At 39.4% G+C, this 19,124-nt stretch overlaps 1 protein-coding gene across 1 annotated transcript; it reads left to right on the forward strand.

Annotated features, from left to right (window-relative positions):
* Positions 1–2,967: 2,967 nt before the first annotated feature.
* LOC135484986 (uncharacterized) lies at positions 2,968–14,943 on the forward strand. Its single transcript, XM_064766712.1, has 7 exons — positions 2,968–3,043; positions 6,864–6,955; positions 8,391–8,465; positions 10,379–10,569; positions 12,510–12,788; positions 13,693–13,854; positions 14,703–14,943. The coding sequence occupies exons 2-7, from the start codon at positions 6,886–6,888 to the stop codon at positions 14,865–14,867; spliced, it is 942 nt and encodes a 313-aa protein (XP_064622782.1). The 5' UTR covers positions 2,968–3,043; positions 6,864–6,885; the 3' UTR covers positions 14,868–14,943.
* The last annotated feature ends 4,181 nt before the right edge of the window (positions 14,944–19,124 follow it).

Here is a 19,124-nt window from a genome sequence, read left to right on the forward strand (position 1 = left end):
CAACATGTTGATTTTGTTTGCAAATTATGAATTCACTATAAACCAACAGGACGTCTATTTAAATATTTTAATATTCAAAATTACATTATAATATCTGTGCCTGGGATGGATCGAGGACCAGGTGTGGGTCGATGAACTGACATACACAGCTACATGTGGTCTGCTAGTTCTATTGCACCAACTGGGAATTCGAAATTAGTAAAAATAGTGGTGAAACTAACCAAAATTGTCAGTAGTAAAAACACCAAACTAATTTCACAGTCAGTGCAATAGGAACTACATGTACCAGAATAGTAAAAAATACTCTAAAATGGTCAGTTTATCTAATTAAGAGTGCCTGTACCAGTAGAAGCGTGGAATGAAAAGCAGGTAATTGTAACCAAATCCGAAAAGTAAAGAACGACAACATGTTGATTTTGTTTGCAAATTATGAATTCACTATAAACCAACAGGACGTCTATTTAAATATTTAAATATTTAAAATTACATTATAATATCTGTGCCTGGGATGGATCGAGGCCCAGGTGTGGGTCGATGAACTGACATGCACGAGTTAGTAATATGAATTAATAACGTCATATTTCTCTTGGTTTTTATGTGTCTTGTCACGTGCTCTCATTTTTGGTCACGTGAAGTCCTCGGGTCCGCCCCAAAAGCTTTTGAGGGTCGAGCCCTGCATCACGAATTTTAGAGGTGACCTGAGTGTACGAAAGCCCATAGGCACATTAAAAAAATCAATATTCAGTCTTCAAACCTCGACTTGATATTGAACCGTTAACTTCAATACCGAAGTGAGTCTTTTTACAGTAAGAAATCGTTAAACAAAATAAACATTTGCAAACTTACCAGATCGAGGTTTGAAAATTGAATGTTGAGTTTTAATGAACCTTCTAGACTTCCATACCTATCTGCCTGGGTCCAGTTCAAGATCACGCCCAAACTTGACCAGGCTGACTGATGTGCCCTCATTTAGGGAACTCCAGCAAACAAGAATGACATGGATTTTCTATGTAAAAACTTCCCTATTGAAAAGGCACAGTCATGATACTAGTCAAACATGACACAAGACGTATATGAATAAATAATATCATATTTCTCTTGGTCTTTGTTCCGATTGTCACGTGTCATTAATGGTCACATAACTTCCTCGGGTCGGCCCCAAAAGCTTTTGAGGGTCGAGCCCGCATCGCAAATTAGGTCAAATATGAGGCCACGTACAGAAGCCCAGAAGGCGCACTCAAAAATAAGAATTCAGTATTCAAACATCATCTTCGATATTGAACCGTTGATAGTAAAGAAATTAATTTTCGAGTAAGAAAACATCAAACATACATCATTCGCAAACGTGCCAGGTCGAGGTTTGAATATTGCAATTTGAGTTTAAATGAACCTACTGGGCTTTCGTACCGATCCGCACAGGGCAAGGGTCGAACACCTCGCGCCCGAACTCAGCCGATAGTTCTCTCTTGTATGACAACTCTTTAATACACTCATACGCAGTGGTTACAAAATATATCTAAAAGTTAATTAAGTAGCGGATCGAGGTTAGGATAAGGTGGGATGTGTGGACAAGCCTGTCTTGCCAGAGACATTATAAGAACGTTTCTTTGGCCTTGATGACATGAGGATGTCTAAATAAGCATTTTCTTCTTGAGAAACAAAACACATATTGCTACCTCTCATGATTATAACTTCTAGCCAAACCAGTGTAAAAAGGATGATCGCCAACCATTTACCTTTAGGTGGCCTAACCACAAAAAAATTGAAAGCAAATGGAATTTAAAGGTGTGGAGAATATGGTTTATCGCTTCTCACTTGTCCATCGGTTTTCGAATAACATTTCCTTAATTATCTCAGTTGTTGCGAACTATTTTTCTTTATGTCTTACAAGTAGTTGATGAAAATACGATCTTCTAAATATACCACGATGTGATATTTGGCAGTGAGATATTTCGCTCTCTGTCCACGGCGGAATTTTCGGTGACTTAAGGATACTTATATTTGCAAAGGGTGCAGCCGCCTACATGCGTGATCAGTATCAAACCGCCTCGCCCTTGGGAAAGTGACGATTCAAATGTTAGTCCACGGTTTACGATATACTCCAAGCATATTGGGAAATCGCGTAAAATTGTATAGAAGCGCCAAATTTGGTACACAGGTACTTCATTATGTGTTGAACAATTCCCGGACTGGAGACATCCGAAAAGTACCCGCTGGTGAATTTTGAATTATCGATGATAACTTTTGTTTTAAATTATATACAGAGGAGATCTTAACGGCTCAGCCTTTGGGTTATGGATAATCATAATGGGCAGCAATGTCAAATGATGTCAGATGTTGGCAATCTTGGATTTCAAGGAGTATAGCAGTGACGGCGTCAGGCCACGTACCACGTACCTTAAGTCTTTTTCCCTTTGAAACGTTACTTTCTACATGCTCATAACTTTTTCCGAAACGTAATCCGGGAAGAACGCTTTCGAGCCAAATAGACCTATCCTAGCCTGTCAAACCATGAAATTTTTGTTGTACGTCAAGCATGATAATTTCAGGGATTGGGGTCTAAAGTTAGGGGCATGATTTTTGACGGCTTTTAACCCTCGAGTCAGCTTTTTCACCACGACGGGTTAAATGGAGGCTCAAAACCACTTAAGTGAGCCAATTGGACTGAAACTTCCTCATTTTCTTCATTTTAGATACACCTTATCCTTAATTTAAGAAAAATTATGTCATCAATTAAAAATACCATTCAACTGGTATGGTGAGACCACGCATTGATCTCAAACTGAACTATTTTCGTTATTATTATTACCCGAAGAAAAAAACATTCGGTGCTTATTTCTTTTCGACTATTTTCGTTTTATGGTTTTAGTGTTGATAGCAGCTGTTCTACGAATGCATTTGGTTGACGTTGTTGCAAAAATGCAGTCAATATGCATAAAATTTGTCTAATCAATTTGAAATTCATCATATTCATTCGCCATCCTATATAAGAGCCCATGATTGTAGCCCAATTGCCATTCACCCGAAGTCTAAGGCGATATTGGTAAGTAAATTAAACTTTATGAATTTATGTTTGCAACCTACATCGCAATTTTGTGGGTTTTTCGCGATATGTTCGACGCCTAATCCCGGAGCCAATTCTGTAGGCAACGCTATAGAGCCTGAACCCGATTGTTAGTTTCAGATGTGGTAAAGCTTCTCCTGATTCTCACCTTGATGGACAAAATATGAGTCATGAATTTACCGATTTCCGGCCACATGTAGCTGAGATACTTTTTCCAGCTTCTTAGATTTCAGTACCTGCATTATTATTGGTGCAGTAGATAATCACATGTTTCGACACTCTAGCACGCAGGCATAAATAACTGGGTGAAATGGGCTGTGAATCAAGTTACCAGACAGTGATAATGCATCCCTTAGTGTTTTGATTTTCTGTTGGCGGCAATCATGGATGTCTTGATTCATCTGACATAACGGAAAAAAACGTCCATGTTACACAGAACATCAAACCGATCATGGCTGGGGTATTTCTTGGGTCTAAGCATTTGACTGGTAACCAATGAAACCAAATTAAACTTGCACGGCTGCAGAAGCGGCGAAAAATTTCTATGGTTAGAAGGTAAAATTTGGTCACCTATAACTTTGGTTGCGCAAGAGATTTCCAGGCAGATTCATTAAAACCAGCCTGCATCTTGTAGTGGCACCTCTTCCAATTTTACAACCTGTAATTCAGGGCACTTAATTTCAAAACGATTCGTCTGAGAGACAATACAAGACTTGTGGTCAGGGGCTGGGGTATTTGTAGCCCCTACCCAAAGTTACAAATTGCATGTTATGTATGAAAACATATTTTTTCACAGGTTTGTGGTCTTCATTGGTAATAAAACGTTCAATATTATTCCATTCTATGTTGACGACGAGGTTTTGCTGGTATCAAAAAATACACAAACGGCCGGTGTTTATTGAACACAAAAGTGATGATCGATGCAATCACTCACCAACAATGCAAACAATATCGTCGCAATCAGACTGATTTCAAACTGGTCTAAAAACCCGAAGTACTACTTACCACCTCTGTTAAAAATTACAACTTGTGTCAGACAACAGCTTGTGATATTTTGAATTGACTGACGGTCTTGTCTCGCGCCATTAAAAACTGTAGTTTCAAGTATGGGTCATCTATCAACCCCAACTATAGCTGGCATTACTTAATGGTAATGCAATGTACCATGAAAAATGATGCTATCTAGTAAATGGTGTGGTTTTAACTAGAGACACCAGTAACAAATATTCTATTTTGAAATAATGTTAGATAAACTAGTATAAAACGTCAAATTTATCATTGTTGGTTCATAGAGGGTTGATATTGTATCTAAATCAGATAGATTTATGATCAAATAATATGATTTTGGTATGAGAATGAAGAAATATGGCATCTTCATGATTTATGACATGATCGAGCTATTTATAGGGGCTACTAATACCCCGAACCAACGGGCTACAAATACCCCGTGGGTACCTTAGTCAGAAAAGTGTCTCTGAAAAATTTGATTTTAATAATGACATCAAATGCCGCATATAACATTCTATACACTCAATAATGATCACCTGAAACAAGTTTCAAGCGTATCAATGCCCTATACGTGTGGAAAATTCGTACTTGCAAAAAGTTCAATCCCAATTTTTTGTGCATGTGTCTGATATGTTTACTTCATATATCCAAAGCTCTTACACAACATTTTGCATAATCCAAAACTAGTTATGGTGCGATACGCAAGAGTCACCTCTTTCATATCCATGTTTTGGTTGGCTGAATAATTCCATGGTTACTGGAATATGAGTCAAAAACATTGCCAGGGGCTATAGTAAGACCGGAGCTACCCCATTTTACCTTATATAGCGCAAAAACTAATGCCTGTAAGGTACGAGCGCAGATCAATAAGTTTTGATCTTTTTGCTGCCAAGGCAAAACCGGAAGATGTATCATACAGAAATCTCAGCACAAAATCTCAACACAAAGATGACTAGGCTATGGCAGATGGCCCGAAAAAGGCCCGATTTATTTGCATTGATTGTGCGTTGGATGGTCCTTGAGTGGCGAATTACAAGCCCAACTTTATGTTCCTCATGATAATCAAAAGGAGCTTGTTGGAGCAACTGAAATGAGCTGTATTTTGCCCCCAGTTTGAAGTGGAGCGGGGACCGCCGCCGCCTTTTTTTCTCCACCTGACGTCATTGATAACGCAGTTATGTTAATTCGCCTATGCTGTGGATGCAATTAACTTGTTCGGCTGTGTTCACAGTCACTTCGTATAAAAATATTAGGCCTGCAGCTGCTCAAGGCACGTAAAATAGACAACCAAATAAAAGGTCATCATCTTTAATTCGGCAAGTCACAATTCAGCTTTATTAGATTTTTGAAAAACAAGGCTTTATCAGCACCCGGTAAGTAAGATAGGGTCCATGATTACAACCTGTGAAACAAGATTTGCTTCTCAGATCATGCCCGGTTGATGCAACATGTCAGTGAACTCTCACATAATCAGTAACTTGGAGACAATGAGGAAGAGTTAGGCACAATTATCAGCCTAGTCAAGAGGAAAACATTTAATAATGTGGTCTTTTTGGCGGGAGGGGTAGATGGATTCGGCTATTATTAGGTTTGCTAATCTCTGGGGGAAAAACAACAAACAGACAATTTATGAATTTAGTTGGTGTAAAACATGTTCTACCATGTGGCCACATTCAGTACACGTTCAGCTATTTTCTAAAGTGAGCAAATTCAGGAAATGGCTATTTTCTGGTATTTTCATAAATTTGTCAAAGCAGTACACAAGTGCCCTCGGTGACCTGAACTCCCCATCCTGCGGGATGATAACAGTACCAGCAGTCAGCACAGTTGGTAAGAAGGAATGCATTTTTGGGGGAAAACAATGCAGTTAGAGGATATTTTGTGATTTATCAATAACTTATTTTTGCTCTGACAAACCATATATGTGCTCTTGTTTACGTATCTTGCTAAGAACAGTCCTATAGGCTGGGCACTGATCAAAGACAAAGTTATCTTATTTACACGCGATTTCACTCATGCATGACTACAGGATGTATTCTTGATGTTTACTTTTGCATTTGTTCAGGCATGCAGCAGGAGTAACGGCTTATTAAGTAATCATCCACCATCCGTTCTACATGCCAGATTAAGTACGAACACGACAACCAAAATTATTTATGCATAGGCGATATCGCATTGGAATAAAATGATTTTGTCTTTGATCGGACAAGGTTCTTAAGGGCAGAAATTATTTTCAGATCATCCAAGGTGCGCCATTCACACAAAAGTGAATGCATTAGATATTTGGATTGAAGTAACATTTTTGGAAAATCAGGTGTTCGCTTATTAAACATTCCAACTTGTGGAGCACAACGTCATCCTATTTTTATATCGTTATAGTAACGTTTTTCGTGTTGTACCATCAGTACTACACACAACCTCTAGATATATTTCGTCCCATTTAAAGTTCAAGACACAAAAAATACGTCACATCAGAACGTTGCTAGCATCCGATTCTGGGAATTTCGTAATGTAGTAGCAGCGATATTTTCTGCCGACTGACAAACAAAGTAATATTTCCTCAGCGGTCCACACTGCATCTCCTACAATTTGGTAATCTACTCTGCTCGGCCTCTGTGTGCCACCCAATTTCAGCGAGCACTCGAACAATGCGCTTTGTGCTATATTGGGCCTACACACGTTAAGCAGTATTTTGCATCTATGTATAGTGGTGGAAGGTGTACATTATTGCTTGAACTTTTCTTGCTGGAATAAAATCTGCCTATCATAACCTGAAGTCCCTTTTTTTCAGAATTGGTAGTAAAAACGTCAAGATGCGAAGACTCCCGTTAACGCTATTTGGCATTTTGGTACTCTTGGCAATCAGCCAAGTGTCGACGGCAGGTATGTCATCAATTCATAAATCGACGCACCCAACTCGCAGACGCATCGTTTTACTACAGACGACGTACGACTGCATGCAATATATCAATCGCTTGTCTTCGTGAGTCATTGTCGGAGTCGGTCGTCGCTACCTGCGATAAATGTAAAACTCGGGCATGACTGATTTGATGAGCGTGGTCTGATAATGATCGTTACCAGGTAAAGTAGGGTAATTGTAGCCTCTTTTTCACTTATAACTTTGGTTACGCAAGAGATTTCAAGGCAGATTCACTAAAACTGGTCAGCATCTTGTAGTGGCACCTCTTCCAATTTTACAGCCTGCAATTTTGGGCAATTAATCTAAAACAATGCCTCCGAGAGACAATACAAGACTCGTGGTCAGGGGCTACAAATACCCGTATCTAGTCAATGGTGTGGATTTAACTAGAGACGCCAGTAACTTTGAAAATATTAACATTATTTCGAAATAATTTTAGATAAACTAGTATGAAACCTCAAATTTATCATTGTTGGTACATAAAGGGTTAACATTGTATCTAATTCGGATAGATTTGTGATCAAATAATATATTTCGGTTATAAGAATAAGAAAACTAACATTTTCATTATTTATGACAGGATATATCGAGCTATTTATAGGGGCTACAAATACCCCAAGGGTACCTTGTCAGAAAAGCGTCTCTGAAAAATCAACTTTTAATAATGACATCAAATGCCGCATACAACATTCTCTACACTCAATACTGATCACCTGATTACCCAAGTTTCAGATATATCAATGCTCTGCAAGTGTGGAAAATTCAGACCTGTAAAAACTTCGATTCCAACTTTTTTGTGCTTGTGTCTGATTTGTTAACTTCTTATAGCCAAAGCTCATACATAACATGTTGCATAATACAAAACTATTTATGTTGTGATACTCAAAAGTCACCTCTTTCATGTCCATGCTCGGGTTGGCTGAATAATTCTATGGTTACCGGAATATGAATCAAAAACATTGCCAGGGGCTACAGTTAGACCGGGGCTACAAATAGCCCGTTTTACCTTAGTAAAAAAAATATATTGCTTGACCTCTGCAGTCAAAATGGCGCCTGTGGATTTCTTTTGGAATAATAATTTGAAATACAAAAGAATTTGAAATGAAAGTTATTCTAGGTTTTTAGGTGTGGGGGAAATATCGGGTGATCTAGAAAAAAAGTCCCGCTTTATAAAGTAAAATATAAAAAATGCTATCAAACGGAAGTCATTAAAAATTCGCACTCACACTGGATATTGACAGAAGAACCTAAAGTTTCAAATCATTATCTATTCTAATAATACTAGAAGGGGGACGGCGAGTCTTTTGTGACTAGTAGCAATAATTAAGTGAAATCACCACCTTGACATTGGCAACACTACGTGCCTGATACGTATTTGTTTATTTTTCAACATTTAAGCGAGGTGCAACGGCCATGAAGGACTTTGCAATCTCAGGTTTGACAAAGTAACATTTCCTGGAACTCACAACTCAGGTAAGTCACTTAAACAATAAAGTTATACAGATAGGAACACTATATAGTGTCCAAGGATCATAAAGACTTGTTCGCTGCAGCCATTCGGCCATTCGAATATGCACCAATTCGGATTGAAACTCTCAAATGTGGACAGTGTAAATTTGTCACTAATTCATTTAAGTTTTTTCCGAGCAACGCCATCAAAATGCGCTTTGGTAATGGACGGCTTTTTATTGCAGTATGTTTGTTCTTCCTCTGGTTCATCAGAAAACTATTTTATAGGCGTGTTTGATGCTTTTTCATCTTGTTTCAACTCTTAGATAGTACATGTAGAAACACGCGTTATTCGCCATCAAAATGCTCTTTGGTAGCTATTTAAAGGAATGGACGGCTTTTTATTGCAGTATGTTTGTTCTTCCTCTGGTTCATCAGAAAACTATTTTCCAAGCGTGTTTGATGCTTTTTCATCTTGTTTCAACTCTTAGATAGTACATGTTGAAACACGCGTTATTCGTTATTTCTAGTACGCACAAGTCCTGGTGCGAAAGACGTGCACGCCGAGAGCCGAGTTCACGCAACCAGCTATTAATTGAGTCACAACGACATTTCAACTTAATTCAGCTAAAGTTACGAATGGTTTGGTCGAATAATCTTTGCTAACCCAAGTATCACCAGTTTGGTTATTTTCTGTCTTACTGATAGCAAACATTTCATCTTACCGTTATCATCACATATTGCTATCTCCCCCCTTTCAGATCGTATGTCAGACGGTCCGAAAGTAATATTTCTTCCTCGACCGTTATTAGCCGTACCAACTTTAAACTTAGGAACATGTTTGGTACTCTTCCACTGATATGCATAACACCCTTAAAATTTCGATGGGGCTCCGTATTCTGCCACCAGGGGGCGATATGAGAAAAAACTAGGCGCCATATTTCGCTTATAAGTGATTCAGTTTCGAGGAAAAAAGTGCTCCTTGCAAGGATAAACATGTACATCACATATCGTACGGGTTTTGACTTGACCTATCTCGCTTATTGGTAACCTTTTTTCGATAATATTTTTATGGCAGGTACTCCAAGCAAGGGTACATCATAATTTAAGTGGATTTTTGATTTGACCTACTTTTCAAGGTCACAGAGATCAAAAGGCGTAAATTGGTCGTGAGGCTTTTAAAACTATGGCACGTTTCTTAACTGCAGTGAACATTGATCTCACATTTGGTACACATGAACCCAATTTAGTCAGGTCATCTCAGGGCCCAAAGTTCGGTTCGATTTGATTCACCGCTTGGCCACCAGGTGGCCAAATTTGAAAAAAGATTATTGCCTAACGACTTGCCCGATTTCCACCAATCGGATATCATGGGTACATCAAATCACCATAAGGTATGGGGCACATGGTTTTTGATTTCGTCCCTACTTTTAAAGGTCACAGAGGTTAAATGGCATAAAAAAATTCCATTTGGTTATATAATTATAGCACGTTTCTTAACCAGCAATAGGTGTCCACTAAATATCTATACGGTGAGGACAGTGGCCTCTGGCTGTTTCGTTGTTTTTATTATTATCGTACAATAATGGCCCATGTTTCTTTGTTATTATAATCACAGTACAATAACACATGAACTCAAATTCATCACCCTCAAATGCTGAAGTCTCTGAACATTAATCTCAACTTCACCACATATTCATTCTTAGCATCAAACACCTTCACCATCACACACATAATTACAACTCACGCATTACAAAATTATCCATCTCAACCTTCCTGCTAATCAAAAGCGAGGAGCTTTGCGATGGCCTTGCCATCGACATTTTTTTAGTTCGGCTTGCTTTCCAAACAACGTCTAATTAACCGTTCTTAGGATTCGGGTGAACCAGGTCTGACTGTGGATAGATCTACATTTACCGCTTTTTCTTATTTTACAGGGGCGAATAGGGTCATGAAGTATGGTGGTTGGCCGTATTTTCCCGCTTTGTCCTGTATGTATAGGAACCAAGATTACACTTTCACACGCCAATTGGATTTTGGAATACGCTTTTTTGACATTGACACTCGTGCCAAGGGAAATACCGCTTACACGAGTCACAGAGATGCTTACGGACGAAAATTATGGGAGGCAAGTGCAAATTTAAAACATATTATTATTATATAAGATATCGACACAAAAGTATACATTTAGGTGTCTCTCATCACGACATTACTACTAGACCGTCCGCAATGTCATTCTATGGATCATTATTGTATCGAAAATCATTGAATGAATGAAATACGCTCAGCACTTAGTTTTCCACTCAGAATACAATACTGAAAAACGCGCGATTACACTCAAAAATTTGGTTTCAAGTCGGCGGAATGAGTTAGTGTCTGTGTCTTTCCTCAGGTCGTGACTCAGTGAATTCCACATGTAAAGGGCATGTTCTGAGAAAACTGTTACTCCAAATGATATAAGCCTAAAAGGATGATCAACGAGAAGATACTATGCTTCTGATCGGAGTTATCGACCGAAAGAGTTTTCGTGCAATTTCTACAGGCATATATTCTCTACGCTTGTGATGATGCCCGAACAGTTGGGTTTAAGGAATCATCGAACCGGTGGCCCTTATCTGTGTACCAATGGCAATGATCACCTTCCTTGCGAATGTTCTCATGAATATACTCTGGACTCACCGATCTGACCCCGGTTCATTATTTCTGGGCATGACCGCCCCCAGCACAATGGCCATTGTACAGGCCAAGGCCCCTTCATACCTCATTGGCTCAGGACCTATGTGCCTGTCATTTTGAACCCTTGCTGCGAAATCGACACAAAAAACGCTAAGGGCAGGACATGATAGCATGACCATCAGAAATGATAGACAACTTGGTGTCGCCCCCTATTGGTTATCGCGATTAAACAATGTCGAATGGCATCGAACGACAAAGGGCATTATATCTATCGGGGCTCGGCTTGCACATTCCGAAACCGTCAGTGATTAAATAAAGGTCAGTGAGTCTAGAGTATGTATCTTTTAAGCATATCGATCTTCTTCACGTTTTTATCCCAAATTGTCGCCGCATAAACTGCCTCCAAACGGATTCATTGAGCCGGGTCCATGAGGTTCTTCGTTGTCAAAATTCAAGAACTGTTCGTTTTTTGGTTGCATTTATTATGTGGTCCACAACTTGTGAAGGGCTAGCTGGACGGCTGCTGTGTGTATAATCCCGTAAAAAAGCTATCGTCTAAAAGAATACCCGAAACTGACATGACTGAGAAAGATGCCTTGGGAAGATCGCTCAGCACGGACATATACTGATTTCTATAAATCCGTGGTTCAGGTGCATAAGAAAACGCAGCAGATACAAGACGCACATGCCCTGGGTCACTCCCGATTGCACGAAATCCCAGAAGTCTATGATTTAAAGATGAGATAATTGTGACGTTTTAAATAAAATTAGATTGGCATTTGAAAGGGCCCTTCCGTATTTGTTCTATGTTAAGCACCAATCATGGGTTAATTTCCTACACTTATTATCAGGCATGTCGTTGGTAACGGCTGGTTACTGTCTCGCGGGAACACATCCAGGGAAGGCGAGGAGGGGCAGACCGGAGGTTCAATAAGACAAGGCTCTACATGGGAGTCAGCCGGTTTCGAAGCCTGCCAAAAAAAATGGAATTACGTTATTCTGCCCAATTATATTGGCATTTAAAAAAATTCAGGCCGAGCCCAATACACGGCCTATTTTCTTTAAAAAACGCCCTCTGGCACCTACGCCTAAATTCCCTTTGTTCTACTGTCTTATCGAAAGCTTATCAGGCCAAATCATGGTAACATTGGGCCCAAACCGGTATGATCAAAATGTGAAATGTAATGGGAGTGGGTGACCTTGATGGCTCTACTTGTATGAGCCACCTGATGCACCCATGATCCTAAGTAAGTTATCAAGTGCAAATCAGCGTCCGATGACGAGGCGTGTGGTGCTGACAAGCTTGTAAACGCTGCAGTAAGTTGATTAGAAGGGGAAACACAAATTATGGCCATCGGGAGCACTCTGTTGATAAGACAATAATCATTTCAGGTTATGCGAGACATTGACAACTGGTTGAATAGTCCATCACACAGGAACGAGGTCATTGCCATGCGATTCGCTGACACCACAATGCCCCCCGGCTTTGACAGGTTCAAACCCATCTTCAGAGACTACTTTACTGGAGCACACGGGAAGGTCGGCACCAATGCGATGACGAGGTGGCCGACTCTCGGAGAAGCAGTGGCACAAAATAAGCGTGTGTTCATTTTTATGGCAAACAAGCTTTGTGACAGCAACTGTAGGAGGTCTTACCCCTACATCCGCTCGGTAGGTAGCGCATTTAACTGTCAATGACATACAGCATATTAGTGACAAACAAATTGTATGAACATGTATCCCACCGAACAACATGACCATCAAATACAACGAATTTCTTTTTTAGAATCAATTGGCCACCGTTGGGAAAACATGTTGTTTTAATTTTTTTCTCACTAAAAGCTATCGTGTTTAAGTGACTTAGCTTGATGCTCTATGTGGGATTGCACCCCCACCGATCCCCTTCCTGATTTTTTCCTGGATCCGCAGCTGTTAATGTGTCCATATTCCTGGGGGGGGGGGGGGGGGGGGGGGGATTACGTATAAAACTTCCTTGCTGTTAGTAAACCGTGGCAAATCATACTTTGGCCGTACTATATTTTTCTCAAGCAATGTTTTAAATTACGAAGTACAATTTGCAATGCGATATACATGTATTACAATAAATTGTTTAAAATTATTATATTCTTTTATATAGCGTTACTTAAAAAGTAATTGACAATGAAAATATAAAGTTGTATTTAAAAGAAAACCTACAGAAAAAAGCTGTTAAAACATTAATAACGTTATTATGCCCCCTTACCTCGCAGTTAAAAAAATTCAGGCCTCGCCCAATACACGGCCTATTGTCTTAAACAAAGCCCGCTCGCATCTAGGGCTAAATTCGCATTGTTCTACAGTCTTGTCAAAGTTTCATCAGAACAAATCTTGATAACATCGACTTCCTTCGAAACAGCTTTTAGTGTGGTCGATCGGCTTAACCAGCAAAGGAAAATAAACGTATGTTATTAGAATAAACATTATTAATAAAGAGCTTTAACACTTTTTTAAAACTGTTGAAGCACTCATTTTTAATTATACACAAATTCGATTGAAGTGTCATCATTTTAAAACAGTTATTTTCATTCTCTCTCAGGATAGTTTATACGACGACACATTTTCAAATATCAAGTTGACGTCATCATGCAGTGGCATGCCAGCACTCACAAGAGGGAAGTGTGCGAGCTCAACAAGAGATCTGATCATTGTGTCGGCATTTGCGTCCTTAGGCCTGTGTGTTTGGGACCTGCAGAAAGTGGTAGGTTACAAGATTATTTGAGGCACTGAGTACTAAAGCCCTACAAGCCTTACCGCATGTAAAGACTTTAATCATGAGCATTTTCCAATGATAGAGCAGTAAATATTAGCCCATCTATTGATTATTGATTCCTAAGTTGCCGAACCTGCTTTCTTCAGTCCTGAACCAGGAGGCAAATTTTCGACTAAACTATAGTTTCAGTTAATAGCCGAGTGATCCTTTGGTTATTATGTCAATGCATCAGTTTTAGGAGCAAGATTTTTTTTGCTATAACTTTATTTTACGTGAAGTAAGCACCTTACTTCACGACACGAGCATTTTTACTCTGCCCCCTATATGTTGTCACGGATTCAAAAACACGTTATCACGTGCTTAGGGGCCATTCATTATCACTTAAACTTATTTTCAAAAGGTGAAAAACACACGCTAGGGGTGAATGGACAAACTTTGAAAATATTGATTCTTCTTGGTATTAATCATAATCATGCTTCTAGCAGTGTAAGACACAAACTATTATTTTCTGAAGCTGGGGGCGCACCGTAGTAACCACCTGCAAGATCGTGTCGCAGAGGTCTTTAAGATAATTTATTAATCAGGATTAATAGAAAGCTGAACGTTTTGTGTTGTAACATCGTGTTGTCGCCCAAGGCAAAAGGCGACATCATGCCAATGACACTGATGCCAACAAACAAAATCGTTCGTTTTTTATTCAATTATAAACAAAGAATTGCTGTACAAAGATAGGATTATAAATACATGACATGATCTCGCCCAAATTTACCTGCGTGTGCTCCCAGCGTTAGCGCTATACCTTGCTTGAATGTTTCTGTTGTTTCTCTTTTCTTCAGTGTAACCCGTACATTAGGGCCAGTGCCATGGACTGTTACAACGAACGGAAGAAGCGAGGCAAAACGGTGAACTTTCTGATTGCAGATTACGTCAACCAAGCCCCCACCAGTCAAAATGTCGTCACAGTCTCCAATGCACTAAATCAGCTCAATATGGGCCACTAAGTTTAGTAAACAGTCGATTTCTCCATTGTTTATCAGTGTAAGAATCTCTTGACGCATTCAAATAAACGTATTGACTCTGCGCAGTACAAAATATGTGTGTTTAAGTGTTTTACTGCACCTACCCAACCCCAACACTAACAGTGTTCATCTGTAGTACAGGGGTTGTGCACCTTTCAGATGTTGGACTCTACGATTCCGCTTCGAGACGGAGTTCAGGTAACTCAGTGTAAAATAATACGACTTTCAATTTTCAAATAATATTTTGGCCATGAATTTATTGGTGTGTTTGAAAGCGTTCCGAAGTTTCGATGAATTAGTGCAGTGACCAGACTCGTTAAAACAATCATTAACAGCAGGAGAGAGCGCTCATCACAAAAAGTTCGTCCAAATGTTCATGGTGCCCCCCCCCCCCCCCCCCCATTGGTCAAAAGAAATACATTTTTTTATTGAAAACGTGGTGGTAGAGCGATCTTTTTAATATAAGAGAGGAACCTGCCTTCGACATGTTAGAGCACGATCAAATTTTCACAGATAGTTAGTCACTGGAAGTTGATAGGAAGAAGAATTTTGGATGTACAGTCCTACCACAAAGTAAATGTCCACCGATTTTTTAAAATATCACAGAGATAGAAGAAGATAATTGAATGCGGTTTTCAGCAGAGAATGGTGTATTTAGTTGTTAATGTATCTGTTGTATTTGGGCCCAGCTCATCCTGTCTCTTCGTTATGTAACAGGCAATTTTAAAAATGTCCGAAATCAAACTTTTTTGTCTTATTTTATTTTTGTTCTTTTTCACAATGTATGGGTGAGCTATGATGCAACAAAGGTTTTTTTCACTTGAATTTGAAAATTCCTGCTTAATTCTTAATTTTGAAGACTAGTTTTAGCTCGCTATAGGTGATTGTTTTTTTCAGACAATTGATCACCTTTGAGGACTCCCCGCATCGTCAGCAATGCAGTGTCAGAGTATTTATGAATGTTGCCATTCAACACAATTGATGGTTCAGTTACTATTATAAGCAGAGGGCTGTTCAAGGGCTCTCTGTTGCAACTGATTACCAAACATACCTAACATGCCAGTGATTCAACCGTATTTAAAATTTTGATTTCCACACCAAGGAAGGAAGTGTTTACTTAGAAACCCATTGAATATGGTCGATCATGTTCATAATAGGGAATCTTATATGAGTTAATTTTATTGCAATTTGATGGCCCTTGTATTGGCCAACTCAGCTCACACATATAGGATTGGGGTCTTCATCAAAGGTAATGGATGAGATTAAAATGAAAACATAAAAGTCCTAAGCAAAAATGTGCATTTGTCACTATCAAACACATTCTTTGGAATTGCAAGTGCCATCAAATGCTGGTCGTAAAGCACAGTTCATGGGCTTGTGTGAATTTTTGAAATGGCACAAGAAATAAAAAAAGTGATTTTTGGACCTTTTTGAAATATCTGTTACATAATGAAGGGATGGAATTAGGTGCATCCAAATACAACAGATACACGATTTTACCCTTCTCTGCTGAAAACCGCATTCAAATATTTTATTTTTTCTCTGCGATATCAAAAAAAATGTTGGACATTTACTTTCTGGTAGGACTGTACATACTAGGGAACAAAAGGACTGTATACTGATCTTGATCAGCTCCAAAACTACTATAGTATCACCAACCGATTTAAGGCCGTTTCTGGATATGCAAGCCAAGCCCCCCATACCGTGCCTTAAGGCCTTGCCACATACGACCCGAGCCCGACGTGACCACTTAAGACTCTGTCGGCCGATCGGATCAGAATGTGGACAAGTCCTGGACGACCTGTGGACGACCTGTCGTAGGCAGTCGATCAGTGGTCGCATAATCCAGTCTTACAAGACTAAAATGGTCCAGTCTTATGAGACTAGGTAATCAGTCACCTAGTGCAATAGCACTCCTCCGACGCGACCTGACCATCTGGTCGTGAAGTCTGGGAAGGGTTAGGTGCGATTCACTTGTGATAGCCAATCAGTACATTTCATTTCGTCAGATGATTCCTGTAATCATGGCAGACTTCTCGACTGATGAACGTGAAGACCGTCTCATTGGGTAGGTGATAAAGTATGGAATTAGTGAAACCTTGGAAACACTGATAAACCTTGGAAACACTCCTTAAAATGCATAAAAACATGAAATAATGCCATTCGAATCTTACGTGGTTACGAATCAACATTTGGAGCTTATTCTTACATGATCAGATCGGAATTTTATGGTAATTTAGAAATCTGTCGCATATCCGATTCAATAGTCTATATTTTAGAACAACCCAGTTGTACCTCGCCTCCAGTGTACAGTACTGATCTCCCAAATATGGGAAGACACGCCCACCACACACCCATAATATGGATATGGACCAATAGCGCTCCGCTTATAAATACGCCACCACCACGCGGGGCCTATTTGAACTACGGATCGGTCTGTTCATACAGGGTGATACAGAGAAAATTAGGGGCCTGTCATGCATTATGCATGGATAAGGTTGACGACTATGTCTAGGCCTAATTGTCTATGATTGACTGATATTTTATAACAAACGATGAATAAAAGAAGCCTAGTCATGTATGTTTATTACCGAAGTTTGCGGATGAAAATTTCCTTCGCCGTGAGCGATTTCTTACATCTTCCAGTACGCATCGAGGGATGTAGAGATCTTTGTGACGTCACCAGTTCTAAGCGGTTTTTTTATTCACGTGTGTGTTTGTCCTATGATCTCGTGCATCTAGTACCGAGCATAATACTTTATCGTCTATGGAATACAAAACAATCATAAAAACTAATTTTTGCTTCCATTGAAGAGAAATAAAATATTTTAACGACCACAGCGCATTGCCAATTGATGACGTCATCCTCCACATTAAAAATGTTGGCTTCTGAACTAACTGGCAAATTGCTATCAATAAAGTCAGCTGGGACGAGACTGTCAGTTGGGAGGGTATAAATCGTGGAAGGAACGCACCCGATTTCCCGCGCTATTTGCACAGTGATTCCATGGTTTACATTGAATATTTACAAGGTTTATCAGTGTTTCCAAGGTTTCACTAATTCCATACTTTATCAACTACCGTCTCATTGAGCTTTGGCGTGTTTCAGTTGGCTGATGCAATCGTATAATGTGGGCATTCTCGTCGTGCTACTTACTTATCGCAAGACAGCCCAGACGACGAGACTGTCGGGTCGCAATATGCAGAATCGTATAATGTGGCCTGGCCTTTAGATATTTAGCGCTGGATGCGATTCAGCATTGTTCAATCGGGATGGACACTGGGTGGACGACACCAATAAGGTAGGATGGGGGAAATGAACCTCCTTTTTGCCTATTGATCTATGAATACAACAATGCTTGCCTGAACCTTGTAATGCTATTTCTTCTGAGGCTGAGACGGAGACGTTAAATTCACGAAGCTGGACCAATTGAAACGAATCGGAGATAATTTTCTAGACTTAAAGTTAGTGGTTTCATTTAACCCCGGCCCGTAGATACGCGGTAAAATGAACCTCCTAGCAAATAAATATGTAACGCTGACGTTATCATGGTAATGTTCCTGATTAAAATAGGTTTCATTTAAGAAAATAAAATATTTTTTCATACTTCAATATGGTTTAACAATGAAATTCAGTTTACCAATGAAGATAAACCCCTTTATCACCAAAGCAAATTGTATCATTGTAAGTGAGATGAAAGGCATCAATGTAATTGAAGCATATCAAACAATGATAGGCATTTATGTATAAACATTAAGAAAACATTATTTGTCTGTTTATAAAACCAGTATGCATGCATCACTTGCAATTCACAGTGGACGTTTTCCGGAAAGCCCCTCTGAAAATATTGTCCACTTGAAATACCAGAAAATGCCTCATGCAACCTTTTCTATACTTTGCGTTTCATCTGAACCAAATTACCAGCGTTGATTCGATTCAGAAATAGTGAAAATTCATACCGACTAAAAGTTAATTATGATAGAACCTGTTTTCTACATGTGCTCAAAATGGTGACTCCCAATGGCCACTGCTATTACATAATATACTTCATTATAACATGTTACATTAAGCTAGACGCAAGGACCCAACGCGCCGCGTAGCGGCAAAATAGCAAAGCTAGTGAAACATTTATAACGGGTCACCGTAATCTCATTATGGACTTATAGCGCGATTATGGGGTTGTAACTATTTTGCTGTATATTGTCACGAGGAAAGAAAAGCACGCGACCTAACGCCAA

The sequence above is a fragment of the Lineus longissimus genome, chromosome 3 (genome assembly GCF_910592395.1).
Source record: "Lineus longissimus chromosome 3, tnLinLong1.2, whole genome shotgun sequence".
In the NCBI taxonomy this organism is placed as follows: Eukaryota; Metazoa; Nemertea; class Pilidiophora; order Heteronemertea; family Lineidae; genus Lineus; species Lineus longissimus.